We start from the raw sequence: 14,956 nt of genomic DNA on the forward strand, positions 1-14,956 counted from the left end.
GCCCGGCAGATCTTTGCCAGAGCATACTCAGTTTCCAACAGAGGAGTTACCCCGTAAAAGATTAGCAGGCAGGGAATTTCCAAGAGGACATATCTAAAACTGGACAAATAAGGTGATGAGGCAATAATGCCATAACTCCAAGTTATCACCTGTTTGACATTGGATTGGATTTAGCTCATGTGAACTGCTAAATCCAACGCTGTTAAACTAGAATTTTGTATTACGTATAGCTCTACTTGACTCTCAGTGTACTGTCATTAGTTTTTTAAGCATTCTCTGGTACAATAACTTCCTTAGCATTTCCAGAGCTTAAGACTAGTCTTAATAACTTACCAGTTAGCTTTTGACGTCAGACAATCCCTAACAAAAGAATTAACTTTTGGTTACAAAGAGAAGTTCTTCAAAGTGACACATAAAACACTGACAGAAATGTAACTCCCGCCTTGAAAAGCAAATTCCCTGCTCCATCTTTACCCTACCCCCTACATTTCCACTACACCTTAACCACATCCACCTACCACTGGCTCTTATAGCAAAGCAACTAAGGGTTTGAAATAGGAGGCCCAATCAACACGACGTATCACCCTGTTCCAATAAGTCTACAAAATCCAAAACTGTAGTACTACCATGATGCGGTAGAAGATGTCCGAGATGTACCAGTCAGGTCGAAAACACAACAGACCAATCATAAATCAATGGCGGACTGAAGGAACCAAGTCTGCCTAGTTTAAACTCTGCTATTTGAAAACTGACACCGTCTCCCTTGAAAAAATATCACGGCCCCATGACCAAGCCATAGAGTTGATAACCACAACACCACAGCAGTAGTGGGGAATTTGGTGCCTTGCTCGAGGGCGAGCTGACTAAAACTGACGGCAGCCGTGATTTACTACGGGCAATCTGAGATGGAAGCCAGATGGAAGCTAGTGTTTCGTGGGGTTTCGGGTTTTGGTGATGCCCTAGGCTGGGGTTTGGTAGGATTGCAACACCGTACAGACACAAATGTGGCCTTTTTGGTGAAAAGTCTTTGAGAAAAATTCAAAACTTGCCCCTCTAAGATGGATAATAAGACTGTGAACAATGACTGGTGTGTGGAATAGGAGGTCAATGCATGGCTAAAGACTTTAATTTCAGTCATATACAATTACTTTTTTACGATAAATCCAACTAGTCTGGACTCCCTGAGGATCACCTGCGACCAGAAACCTAAATTACGTCCAACAAGCACACCATGAGCTTTCACACACTTCCTCTATATCCGCAGGGTGCAACCTGCCGCAGTACAAGATCCTATATAAAACCCATCTCAACAACACATGGCTAGCTAAGACATACCTAAAGTATCACTGAATTTCAAGACCTTAAGCTATCTGCAATGGTGTTTTTTGTCTTTCTTTACGTTCTGAAAAATGTCCTGCTCCTGTTAACGCTAAACCTGAAAAACCTTCTAGAGTATTGCTTTTACTGAAGAAAATGTCTGATGTAATTATTTCTATAGACCAGTTTTTCCAGGAAACATGCAATACAATGGAGTCAATCTATAACAAAGACACACACCAAGTATTGTCACACAATAACGTGCCCACCCACACATGTGAAAGTACAATACGACGTTTTGTAATTAAGATACCACTGAGGAGCTTAGTGTGGCAAGTGTCGGGCATTTAAAATAATGGATCGGCACGGAGACACGTGTCACTTCTTACTGCAGTCGATTATGGTTCTTAGATGAATGATTAAAGGTTTTTTATGGGCTATGGCAACGTCTTGCTCTGCATCTTATAGAGACCGAGCCCTGACAGATTGTTTCCTGCGCACGGGGGATGTGAATGAGCTCAGACAATGGCTTTCACTGAAGGCCAAAGCATGTGAAAGTCATGTTCGTCATCTGGATATTAGAATAGGCCGTTTGTGTAAGATAACCTCACAGTTTGTACTAACCCTGAGGGTTCAAAAGGTTCAAACTATGGTTATCGTTTTTGACAAGAATTTAGAAAAACAAAAAAAAGTATACTGTCAGCGAAAACTGATTCTTTTAAAATAATGTTACTATATTAAAAATATATGATCTAAAATAAGTGGCTGCATAAGTATTGATAACCTTTAAAGTGAAGCTACACATCACCACAAACAAGCCACCCCGCCCACCACGAAGCATGGTGGTTGCAGCATCATGCTTGAGGGATGCTTATCAACAGCAGCCCCTGCACAGCTTGTTCTACAACGGTAGAGGGTAAAATGAACGCAGCAAAACATACGGACATCCAGGAAGACAACCAGATTAGGTGGGCAAGAGAACAACGGCAGGGTTTCCCATACAATGTTAATAGTATGGTATATATGACGGAGAAAGCGGCACGGACAACTCACGTAGCATGTGAAGCTAATGAAAATGTACGTTACTGCCACCTTTTAAAACCCGTTGTTCATGCTCTTGATTTTTCACCATGGAGATTTAAAATGATTAAAAGAGAGTTGGTCTAAACCCAGAGGAAACGACTACAGACGTAACGTGAACTAGCTAAACTTCGTAAGAACTAGCAAGCAAAGTTAGATTGAAAGTGAACTGTTTACTATAAATTAGATTTGTTTGCGGATACTTTATTTAATCTTACATACAATTGTACATAGAACACCTTGGGAGAAGATTTCAATTCCAACAAGCCATTAGGCCGAAGAATACAGCCACACGGAAATGGTTTAAAGACAACAAGGTCCTCAAAGCCTGATCCTTGCGCCAACTGACAGAGCTTGAGGAGTTGTTATATATACTAAAATCAAAGATCTAAATGTAGCAAACGTGCGAGGCTGCAAATGCTCATGTGTGAAACATGCCTGGACACCATATTTAGTGTTATGTCAACTGACCAACTGAATAATCATTTCAGACAGAATCTGAATCGCGTAAGGTGTTGGACAGTTGAACATGCAAAAAAGTAATTTGACCATCTTTGGGCTTCTGAGGGCATTTTGCAGTAATCTCATAGATCAAAAATATGTATGTGGACGACGTACAGTATGTACATTGTTACTAGTCACGTGTACTAAATCATGCTGCAAGTACTAAATGAATAAATGGATGTTTGCACAGAGCCTAATACTCAAAAAGAATACTACAGAACTGCTCCTCAATCCGACATCAAACAGGCCAAAAGCAAGTGAGAGTTCGATCTGGTGAAGAGGTAGGTAACATTTTCATAAAAGAAAATCTGTGCCATGTAAATGATTTAACCAGATTACTTTCTGGCTGTGTTCTAGCTCCGCATGCCCTTTGTAACTGACTACGAATGTTAATGATTAATTGTTGAATCATTGTCATTACTGACCTATTTCATACAGAAATATACATAGATGGAAAAGGATGAAGTTTAACCGGTAGGAAATGATGACACGACCAGGAAACTACGTCAAACGGTCGAGCCTTTTCTCAACGTTCCAGCAACTTGTTTTCTTCACCAGTTAATCTTCACATAGATCATAAAACATGGCATAAGGGTTGCATAAAATGTAAAACAACTTCCCAGCCCTGCTGTTCAAGAAAGAAGTCGTCACCGGTCTGGCTTTGCTAACAGTTGCTAACGTGCTAATACACTGTAGCCTCTAGATGTATCTGGCAAATAGCTAGTTTATCTGAGGCTCATGCTAATAATAAATTAGGGTTTTCAAAAGCTAGGAAATGTCTGCAGGCGTGTCAATGGCCCCCGTTAACATCCAACCTGGGAAATTCGATCAAAAGTGACCAGCTCGGCGATACGTTTTGGAACCACACGTTTGTTGCGTTTGTGTAATAATTTAAGGAGCTGATACATATTGCCGTTAGATATTTAAGAGACCTGCACAAAGCATAATTTCAAACATCTCTGGTAATAAATGCCCAAAAACTCCACACGACTCCTTACATATCAACATGCCCGCATCAATAATTATCCGCTCGCCCATACGTTTTTAATGACAGAATCACACACACAGCGTGCTCGCATTCAATAGTTCAATTTCTCAATTCTTGTTTTGATGTATTCATTATTTAGTCAGTTAACAGCCGCAAGAACAAAATATTTTAAAAGGGCTCTCCGATACTAATTCTGCTCGGATTAAATTCGACGGGGCGTTCAAAACACCAGAATCGCATCCCGTCTAAACAGCTGAGTGTAAACCTTCAATCGGAAAGGATTACAGTCAGCTACTCACGGCGCTGTCACAAGTGTCATTTTGATAATATCAGCTGCCGGGCTCGGATACAACTTCAGCCGGCCACCAGCAGCCGAACAGAATGTTAGAAAACATTCAGGCATCATAGCGGCCTGGAAGCCAGCCCGACTTCCCCGACTAAGGACATCTTTGCGCCGCTGGTCTGGAATCACACCGTTGAAGCTGATTATGCCCCGAACTAATTTCTGCCTCATTTTCTACTTCATTTCAGCGCTGCAGATTTGAATTTATTTACAACAAAATGGCTCTGATTGGTTGTAGTTCTTCTTTATTCTTTTAAAAATGCTCCAAAACGAAGTTCAAACGGTGCGTTAAGCTAGGCTACAATCCTACCGCAGTGGTTCTGTTCTTTTTTACAATGAAGCGAATGGATTGAAATGGAACAAATTCATTCCTCACACATTTTTCTTTACGGCCTTTAGTGAATTCTTTCCTTTTTTTGTTTTCTCCTCACAGCCCGGGGCTGCCGTAACAATCAATGTGGAATCGTACGAAAGGAGAAAGAAAAATAACGTTGATGCCTTTGGCCTAAGGAGGTTGTAAATAAGCCTGCTCCCTCGACGGTCATTTTTTTTTTTTCTCCAGCTCTTTTAAAAGCAGTAAAATCTAATCTATCGTCATGATTGTCACCGATTATCTATCCGGCCTGGGTGGCGTGCGGCTAAAAGCTTTATTAAGCCGCGCACGCGAAAATCTCGTTTTACGTCACGTTCAAAACTAACCGGAGGCTAAGAGCAGCACTTTGAATGCGAGCAGATGAGTACGTAGCGGACCGCACACATTCTAGCTCCATCAGAAGCTCTAAGAGGTATTTTCTCTCGCTCTGAAGAGGCTTGTTTTCATTTTTCTTCCGGGGCGTCGTGCTGCAGGATTTTGGCCAACTAATTATTCCTTACGTCTGAAGTATTAAGTCTCATCCTGAGACTAATTGGACAGCAACTGGCCCACATTTTTACCTGATTTGCATTTTATAGGCCAGATTCACGCGTTTTCACACGCTGATGCAGAAATATCCCATTGTGGGTTTTTTTTTTTGGGGCAACTTGAACGTATGGAGTAATTCTAACAGGACACGGGAGCTGAAAAGGCCCGCACTTTAATTTGGGATGGTTTCTTCTATCATTGTCCCCGAAGGCAGAAATTTGCAAACACAGAAAAAAACAGGAGATTAGGATGAATCGGGGTTTGTGGTTGATAATCATCTCCAGAGCACACAAAGGCAGCACAAGCATAAAGCCCTGACAATCGTGCCCGAGCATGTCTGCAAGCCATGCAGCCACCCGAGTTGAATTTGCGCGAGTGTGTGGCTTTATCAGCTCGGTGCACACACACACACCTGCAATCGCATCGGTGCCAAAAAATCTGCACCAGCCAGCCAGCCGGCCAGCCGGCCAGGCGGCCAGCCCCGCATCCTCTGCTCTCGTTTCAACGCGGTTCCGTACAGATCGATGTCCGTGCGATCTTTGCGCACATGTGCATTTAAAAAAAACACCTTTGCGCTTTAATTTTGAGGCCTCCCCTGACTAGGAGGAGAAAATCAGAGCAATGCAGCACACCGTGCAGGGGGAGGAAGGAAAAAAAAACGCACGGATCCAGACACTGGCAGCCTCGCTGGCGCTGGAGGTGATTGTGTTTGCACCTCAGTGTGCGCGTTTGAGTGTGAAGGAATGCAACACGGTGATACATTTGCCTCTTATCTTGCAATAAAAAGAAGGAAAAGAAAGAAAAAACGCGCGGTCAATTCGCAGATCAAACAAACACACGCAGATCGGGCACATTTCCAAGGCAAGGCACACAAGCGCGCGTCCGATCGCAGTGTTTTGGTTTGAATCTTTTCCGTTTACACGCCTCTGTCATTCCAACATGGCAGCAGCAACTGCCCAGAGAGATAGTGGATTGGGTTTAAAAGAAAAAAAAAAACGGAACGGCGGATCCGTAGAACCAGATTGGAACAGCGAGGTTCGGAGAGGAGCGCTGGCCGCACACCTCGCCCCGATCCCCGGCTGCAACCTCGCTCCAACAGCCGCTCCGATCAACTGCTAACCTCCAGAGCAATTTCCTCCCTTTTTTTTTTTTTTTTTCTTTTTTTTTTTTAAACTGGAAAACATTCCGTTCCCAGCTCCGATCACAACACTGCAAACTTAAAGGTTGTCCCCTGCTTTAAAATAAAAGGGCCACAAATTAAAGGTTCGTGCATCCGTTCCGTTTTGCAGCCTTGAAGGCTGAAGCTGCACTCAACAACTTAGAACATCTAAAATCTGAAAGTGTCTTTTAAGCGTTTCGGATTGCATGCGGATTTTCCACACACACACACGGGTGAAATAACGCGATCTGTGCGCCCCCCCCTAGCCAGCCAGCTCGCCCACCGCCTCATCCTTTACTCCCCAGCAGCCGCTGTGTGTTCGTCTGTGCGAGCCGGTTTTACTGCATTACCACCAGCACAAATCCCCCCATCACCATTATTTATCGGCACCGCCAAAAAACACTCACTTTCGAAGCTGCTCCCGCATCGCCCGGCTTGATCAGAGCCCTCCCCCGAGTCCGGTGGATATGAACCGATGTCCCGGTGAGCACCGAGGCGATGTGCCGACCCCCTCCGCGGTCCGGGTGAAGCGTCCTCTAACCAGGGAGATTACCGTGTGTGTGTGTGTATGTGTGTGTGTGTGTGTGTGCATATATGCGTTATGTCGGTGTGTGTTCCGATGGGTTTGCAGAGGCTGACTGACCGGAGAGACACGACGATCAATCCCGACGGAACACAACCAAGCCCACTTCCGCCTATTGATTCAAAATAAAAGCTTCGCCCTTAAAGACACTAGAATCTATCTAAATCGCCTCTCTCCGACACACTCTAGCTTTGGATGGATGAAAAATGCAAGATGTGGCTAAATTTACGACACACAAACGATTCAGGTTCACTAAAGACACTTTCACACTACAGGAATGTTTCCATAGTTCCTGGAACTTTTTCATACTTTTGCCAGAGTTCCTGAAACTTTTTCACAGTTCCTGGAACTTTCCGAGGAAGCGCAGTAAAGCTTGTTACGTACTCCACGAGAAGCAAGAAATTTGTTCTCGCTCCTAGGGCTGCAAGAACAGAAAGAAAAAAGTTCTGGTTGGATAATTTATGCTTCACAAGAAACTCCAGAGCGCTGAAATCCTCGTTGGGCCCTGCCACTGCGGCACGCGTCAAATGTGCTAAGCATTGTGGGAAATGCAGGATGTGGAAGACGAAAGGGACCTTTCTTGCGCCCACACACAGCCGATATGCCGACGTCTACCCAGGAGAGATTAGCGGTTACATTGCGAATATTAGCATTTGGCAGCTCACAGAGTGGCCGCTAGCATTTTCTGCATTGACCACGCTCACTTCCCATTTCTGGCCAATCACAGAATAGTTGCCGGATACCACACGAGAAAAAAGCTCTGCGAGGTTGATGTGTTAAGAACACTCTGCGAGAACTCCTAAACGAAGGCTGTGAGAGTCACTATCATCTTCGGCTTTCAAGCTAGCTAGTCTTTTCTAAATCCTAAGAACCGATTGTCCATGAACAGAATACTCCACCAGGGTTAGCGGTTTGACCCAACTTTTTCTGGGACCCTTGCCAAATATTTAACTACCTTGTTGTACAGCATATGTTTTTATGCCACATAGCTAAAAACAAGATATTGTGTGAAATGCCATGAACACATAGGACATGTTAACAATGTTAGCAAATGGAACAATGGAGAAATATACCAAACACAGGTGACGTACAGACTTTATGAGCCTATGTGGGACGTTGCTATTGCACAGAGCCAAGGTTTGTTGCTATATCAGCCAACTGCCAGCTTTCCTGTTGGCGCTCTGAATGCGAGCTACCTTCCCCAGTGGGTAGTTACCCTCAGAAAGTTAAAGAACTGTCTGGTCCGAAAGTGGGACAAGAGTACCCAGACATGAGATCTGGGAATTCTTGTCCTGTCTGTTTTTTAACACAAACAATACTAGTTGCCCTGTTCTTCTAAGCGGAAGACAGTAACATTATCCATGACAGTCGTAGCTTATTTGCTTTTAAAATTATGTACACTGTCCTCTTCCTATTGATTTGAAGACCTGGAGTCACCAGAGGGGAGGTCTACAAATTCACTAAAAGCAAGGGCCATCATTGCTGTGGCTCTCAAGTAAGTTGACCTGACCCTGTCTTTTCATGGCTAAATGAGTGGGGAAAAGGGATGAAAGCCGAACACGATGTGGTACGAAAAATGCACGGCATGCTTTTATTTTGAAAATTCTGCATATTTCCTATCTACTCCTGCCAGTCTCCAGGAAACTTAGCAGCTCGGCTAGAGGAGGAGGAGGAGCTCAGGCTCCCTACCTCTGCCTCCCTTCCCCCCATCCCGCTGTTTCTGAAAGCAAAGGAGCCTCCACACCATCAGAGGAGGTTTTTCACCTCTCTCACCACAGAGAGAGAGAGAGAGGGAGAGAGAGAGAGTCTGCTTTTCATGGACACATTTCCATATTCAAGGCCACGGAGGGAGAGGGAGAACAAAAGAGGGGCAGGGAGGAAAAAGATAAGAAAAGAGGATGAGACAAAAAAAGGGAAAAGGAGGGTGGGGAAAAAGACACAAAACTGTGCTTTTTGCTTTTACATGGCACACAGGAGAGGAGATAGGGAGGGAGAGGAAGAGAGAGAGAGAGGGAGGGAGTGTGGAGGAGGAGGAGGAAGAGGGAGGCAGGGGGGGGTTCTCTTTGCTTTGGGAATCAGCGTTCAAGGCGTGAGAAATGTAGGGCTACGTTGCACCAGCGGAGCGAAATCCCTCGCCCGTAATTTATATGCAGCTCTCACCCCACCACGACGGCGGCGCGTATTTACACCTGAGTGTTAACGGGCGAGGGTGAGAGATTGAGGGCTGAGGAGGGAGGAAGAGGAGGCCGGGCGGATTTGCCACATGCAACAATTTCCGAAGAAGGTCGATTTTAAGCCCCCTAACGTCACCTTGCAGCCGGCCGTGCGTTTGCAAACCGAGGGCTTGCCCGCATTGGGGCAAATTAAACGCACCTTTACAAGGGGACGGGCAAAGATAGTGCAGGCGAAGCAGTCGCTCGGCCATATGTTGCTGCACTGGTGTGCCCTGAATGTATATTACAGCGCGTTTGTATGTGTTAGACACGGTGTGGGTGTTGTAGTCGGTGCTGCACACCGGCTATAAACAACATTTTTTTTTTTTGTGTCAAATCCCATGTGTGTATAGCACAGGAAGTGTGTGTGTGTGTGTGTGTGTGTACAGACAGATGTGTGTGTCGGTGTGTGATCAGCTGGCACTCACAGTGTGTCCGCCGTCAGGTCAGGTCCAGCTTTTTCTCTGCGTGTGGAGAGGAGAATCTGTCACTTGTCTTTCTCTCCCTCCCCACCTCCACCTCCACCTCCACCTCCACCTCCAACAACGTGCTTCTTCTCAAGCATGTTTTCCGGGTTAATTGCACATTAAACGGCCTGTTACTTCACACTCTCGCGGGCCGGTCGCGACACACTCAAGACAAACCGACTGTTTCTCTCACTCAGACATTGAGCAGCGCACCATTGTTAGGGCGAATGCTTGATTCTGACAGGCAGCAGGGTGTCCATTAACTCCCGATAAAGGGCAAGTGCTTCCAGTAAAACTGTCCGGCAACTGTTCTAAATTGATGCCTTAGCTCGGCCGGTAAAGTGGGTAACCATGGCGACAGGGACGCGGTCAAAGCCTCCGGTTGTAATTTATAAATGCGACGAGTTAACAAGGTACCAACTTTGCTCATTAACAATAAACTGCGTCTACAAAGTTGTCCGATGATAAACAGTATGTAAATAGAAGCAGCCACAGTGAGCTGTTAGATGAAGAGCTGCGGGCGACAGGCTCTTTTCTGACAATCTCAACTTTAATATCTGTGCAATAATTTATGTTGACATAGTTACACATTATCTCCTATGTCTTTAAAGTCTCTGGTGCTGCAAAACTGCAACTTTCCCCACTGAGGAATGCATAAAAGATCCTCCTTCCTTGCATTGTATGCCATGTAAACTTATCTTCCGTTTGCTCTGACACTTCCTACATTTAATGCGACGAGTGCACACGGGCTTATCAAATAGAATTTAAAATTAAGTTCAGGCGCTCCGAACAATGCTTGGCCAAGCAGCATCAGCTCGAGCCAGGTCTGCCGGGATTGAAGAGGTTGAAGTCCGTCCAAATTTCCCCTCGCCTTCCTCTGTCAGACCCGTTTTTCATCTTCAGCTCCTTGAAATTTCTCCGCTGTACCGACTCAGCAACAGAGCGCCCCTGCGGCGGAGAGGCGCGAGTCGCGAGACCGCGCTCGCTACGGCGCTAGCGCACCCCACACCTCCGAACTTCTGCTGTATGCTGATGAGTGGTAAACAGTCTCGCAGCATTCAGCAGAGCACTGCGGCACGGCCGGGGACTAAACTGAACAGCTCGCAAGCAGCTTTCAGAACACAGCTTTTTTTTTTCTGTAAACCATGTCTTACAAATCATCTGCATTAGCTGGCAGCTGTTTGGAAAAATATTATTGTAGAACTTTAACACATTCCTTTTGGTTTATAAAGCTGTTAAAGGGACATTGAACACTTATTTCACTGAAAACCAAGAAGACCAGGAGCATTAAGGGCCTGTTCAGACCTTGCATTAAGATCCGATCTGCATTAAGATCTGATCTGGGTCCGATCTAAACCCCAACATTATCTAGAGCACAGTGGAATACTGCAGATTCTGTCTCTAATGGATCTCTACCACTGCTCCAGATCTGAGAACAGTGCTCTTTTATGTTTGTGTCATGACTTGACATGCACGTTGAGTGAGTATTTATTGATCTCTGCCTCAGATAAAAAACTCAGATTATAGCCACAACTCTGGAAGTTGCCACACGTATGGTATCTCCGTTAATAAATCTAAATAAAGACACTGGTAATTGAGGAATACTTTTACGTGATCGGATCGGATCTTAAAGGGGAACTACTGTTTTTTAGAACCTGGACCTTATTTCTAGCATAAAATACGATCGTTTACTCACCCATATAACTTTTGTGTCATTTGTAGTCAGTCAGGAGATATTTAGATCTGCATATATCCATATAGTGGGAGTGAATGGGGCACCGGAAGGCAGCCTCTAAATAACGCATTATCTGCCGTAAAACTCGTTCATTTAGCCAATATTTTGTTATCGTACGCTAGTGCTATTCCCCGTTGAGTCCGGTGCAAGGTCTGAACGGGCAGTGAGGTTCAAACTGGTTCAAGCATTATCCTCGCCATCCAGCTGTTAAATAATGGAAAACACGTTTATTCCTTTGAGAACCAAAGGATGAAATACCAAACCAAAACATTCTCCCGTTGGCCTGGACATTAGACCGATTTTAGTTTGTGGTGGAAAATTGATCTGAAGTCGCTACGTTGTGAACCGATTGTTTTGGGCCGACCCAATCGGATCTTTTAGATGGGTTTTATGTGGTGACGGACAAAAGAGTAACGGTGATCTAGTTATACACATCATCTGAGGACTGTGGTGTTCAATCTGTTTATAACAAAATGGCTCTGGTTGGTTGTAAAACTATCCAATCACGTGCGGGTATTTTTTTTCTCTGTATCGGTTAAGACACGCCCCGACAATGGAATCCAAATGCCGGGAAAAGCCTGAACTAGAACCTCTTATTGTAAAGCCGATCTGCTCGGTTAGGATTAACTCACTGTTCCGTGCTTTGATTCCCTTACGCCGACTAAAGGTACATGCGCGGTCAGATTAAGGGGCAACTGCAAGGACGTGCAACAAATAAATACAGTTAAAGTGACAAACAGATGAATGAATGCGGGCTAAATGGACAGCGACAGGTTAGGACCAAACCACAGCAAGTGTCACGCGGTGTCGTTCCAGCTTGAATCGCTAAATGTCTGGACAAACAACATTTTGGGTGCATATCATTTTCTTTATACAAAATGAAGCTGTAAGTCTGAGTATTTTTCTAATTTGGTTTTAGCCACTAAAATAAAACATAAATAGATAATTTAGGCGAATAAAGAAGAAGTTGTTTCCAGCAGTCAATGAAAAACTTCTGTCGACGGACTTTTTAGAACAACACCAGAGTTCTCCTTTAACCGAGTGCATGATTATTACAGATGGACCATTAGTGCATTAGCCGATGTTAGAAGTTAGGTTGAAAATGCAAAGCACACTCTGCTTCGTCTGGGGAAAAGGTGTATGAGAGATTTTGTGTAAAGCTAGGCAAGAGGACGTGCTAGCCCACAGCTCAGAGGTCAGTACTTACTTGATATAATAGGGCACGTTGTTTGGGGAGATGCCAAGCTCGAAGGGACGCTCCACGGATCCTGCCCAGGAGAAGAAGACGAGACGTGGGTTACGCAAATTCCTGTAGGTCTAATACGCCCGTAGAGGAAATGCGTATGCAGAAGTTGCAAAAACCAATGTGTGCAATGACACGAGTCGCCTTTGGGGTAATATACATGATAATGAAAACGGCGGCAAAACATGAAATATGGCTAATTGCCTCGCTTATTATGCCCATAAGGCTCGGCATTAAAGCTTTGTGGGAATTGCCGGCACAGATGGAACGCGTCTCCGACCAATCGGGACGCTTCGTTGAAACTAGCTGCCGTATAAGCGTTATTGTGCCTCACAGGTGAAATTTGCTGCATTTAACAGAACGCTGCCTTGAGGGACCGCCGCCAGAACACATGCGGCATACTGTATATATGAAAGACTCACATCATCATCCTCAGTGTGAACTTTATTATAACCCATTACCACCTCCCTGTTTGTCCCGTTGGATCTATTACATTCTAATTCTCAAGATAGACATCCAGACACTTTAAGTTTTCATCCTTTATATCAAATTCAATGTACAATATGTAGCTGCTGTTCCGCAACTTCGCAGCATATGGTGCTGCTATTTATTTCATGCCTCCTCTTTGTTTGTTTCTTTCTTTAGCTTTTCTAACAAGCCCCAAATGATTCTTCAATTTTAATCACCGCCGTGAGCGCGAGAGCGATGTGAGCTTTTTTGTTATCGGCGGCCGTTTAATTGCTTCGCAGATGAGATGTAATTAGTGGCTTCAGGTGGACGAAAAGATGCCCGCAGACTCGGATTTTTACACGTCAGTCGTCAGCTCTGGTTTCTGATTCGGAGGAACGGCGGCAAACGTCGCGTTGGGGGACGTTTCATATGCTTTTGGGAAGATTGAATACTTGTCTATTTAAGGCCCGGTTCAGGCCTTGCATTCAAATCAGTCCAGCACAACAGGATCACAAGCTTAAAGTACAGGTGTGAATACTGTTTTACTAATTATATTTTAGTGCATTGTCATATAATACAATCAGCCTGACAAAATAACAATTTGGATTGCCTTTGATGATTAAAGGACCATTGTAAACCACCCCATCCCCCACCACACTCAACCCCATGTTAAGTTGTTTCCGCTTAATTTCTTATTCTTTTATTTTTATTTCTTATCTGCAGCCGTATGATTTAGCGCCCCATCTTTACAACTTGTCTGCAATTGCATTTTTTACCATTTCATTTCATATTGTTTTACCGGAGTGTGTGGGCTGCGGATGAGGCCACGCCCCCTGTAGTTACACAGCGACCCCCCTAGGGGGCGAGCCACCCAATTTGGGAACCACAATATTTCAGCTAGCAGCTTTTTTAACAAAATTTTGAAAATATATTTGTGTTCTCTTGACACAAAATTCCCAATCATACTGCTAAAATACAACACTATACATGACTTGGATGGACCATATCCCAGAATTTTCATAATAATTATAAATAATTAAATGAGCTGTCTCCCAAAGTATGCGGATCATCTACATTCGCTGCACCACAATGTCTCCAACATTCACACCTAATTATTTTTCCCATCTTTTACTTTTATTATTGTACTTCCCCTTCTCTCCAATAATTGCTGATATATTGTGGATATTACTCTATATTTCTTTGATTTGTAGAAGCCTACTATAGCTCTAATTATTCCATTATTCTCTAGGCTTTACTTCCTTCTCATAAAAATCTCTTAATTGCACATACCTAAACTGGCCCTGATGCAAAATGTAGATTTACACAATGGCATTACTCTTAATGGCCTGCCTGCTACGCCCCCAGTTGCACCAATTCAGCATGTGGAGAAATCCGAAACTCTGCAAGCCCGCTGCGCCTCGTTACATTCGTTCAGCTACTGTACAGATCAATGAGCGGTCGGATGACTCACAGTCTCTATAAACTCTCTTCTTCGTATCGTTTACTCAGTTAGTCAGTGACCTGCTCATGGCCGAGCGCTGTGTCATCCTTGCTCTCCGGCTGACACATCATTTACTGAGTGCCTCTGAGTGAGATGCTGTCATCGGGGTGGGCGCACATTTTGGTTTTATCTCTCTCGTGCACGCACATGCACGCGCGCGCACAAACCACTGTTTGCTTTTTGAGCAGTCAGCTTGAAATTGTGTGATATACGCAGATATATCGTTGAGTGTACTCACCAGGCAGGAGACCAAAGTCCCTGTGAGCATCTGTCAGTTGCTTCAGATGCTCTTTGATGGAGACCTGAAGGAAAAAAATAGGAAATGCATTACGATAGATACATAGTTATGTGTCTATTCTGATCTACTATTAATATTTGTACTAGAATCAAAGTAATAATCAGTACAACACATTTAAATTCTTGATTTAAAGGTAGATTAACCACACTAAAATTGCATGAATTCCCCTAGGGT

General features: G+C 44.2%; 1 protein-coding gene across 1 annotated transcript in view; it reads right to left on the reverse strand.

Moving 5' to 3' along the window:
* The window catches only part of dmd (dystrophin), a gene marked incomplete at its 3' end in the record, with an annotated part of 278,458 nt that overhangs the window by 24,981 nt on the left and 238,521 nt on the right, over positions 1 to 14,956 (reverse strand). Inside the window, exons 67-69 of the mRNA XM_084574167.1 lie at positions 14,723 to 14,786; positions 12,498 to 12,558; positions 9,517 to 9,552 (exon numbers count right to left, since the gene is read on the reverse strand). Of these exons, the coding sequence (XP_084430293.1) occupies positions 9,517 to 9,552; positions 12,498 to 12,558; positions 14,723 to 14,786 (161 nt within the window). The remainder of the gene's footprint in view (positions 1 to 9,516; positions 9,553 to 12,497; positions 12,559 to 14,722; positions 14,787 to 14,956) is intronic.

Source organism: Chelon labrosus (genome assembly GCF_963514085.1).
Source record: "Chelon labrosus genome assembly, chromosome: 24".
NCBI classification, from domain to species: Eukaryota; Metazoa; Chordata; class Actinopteri; order Mugiliformes; family Mugilidae; genus Chelon; species Chelon labrosus.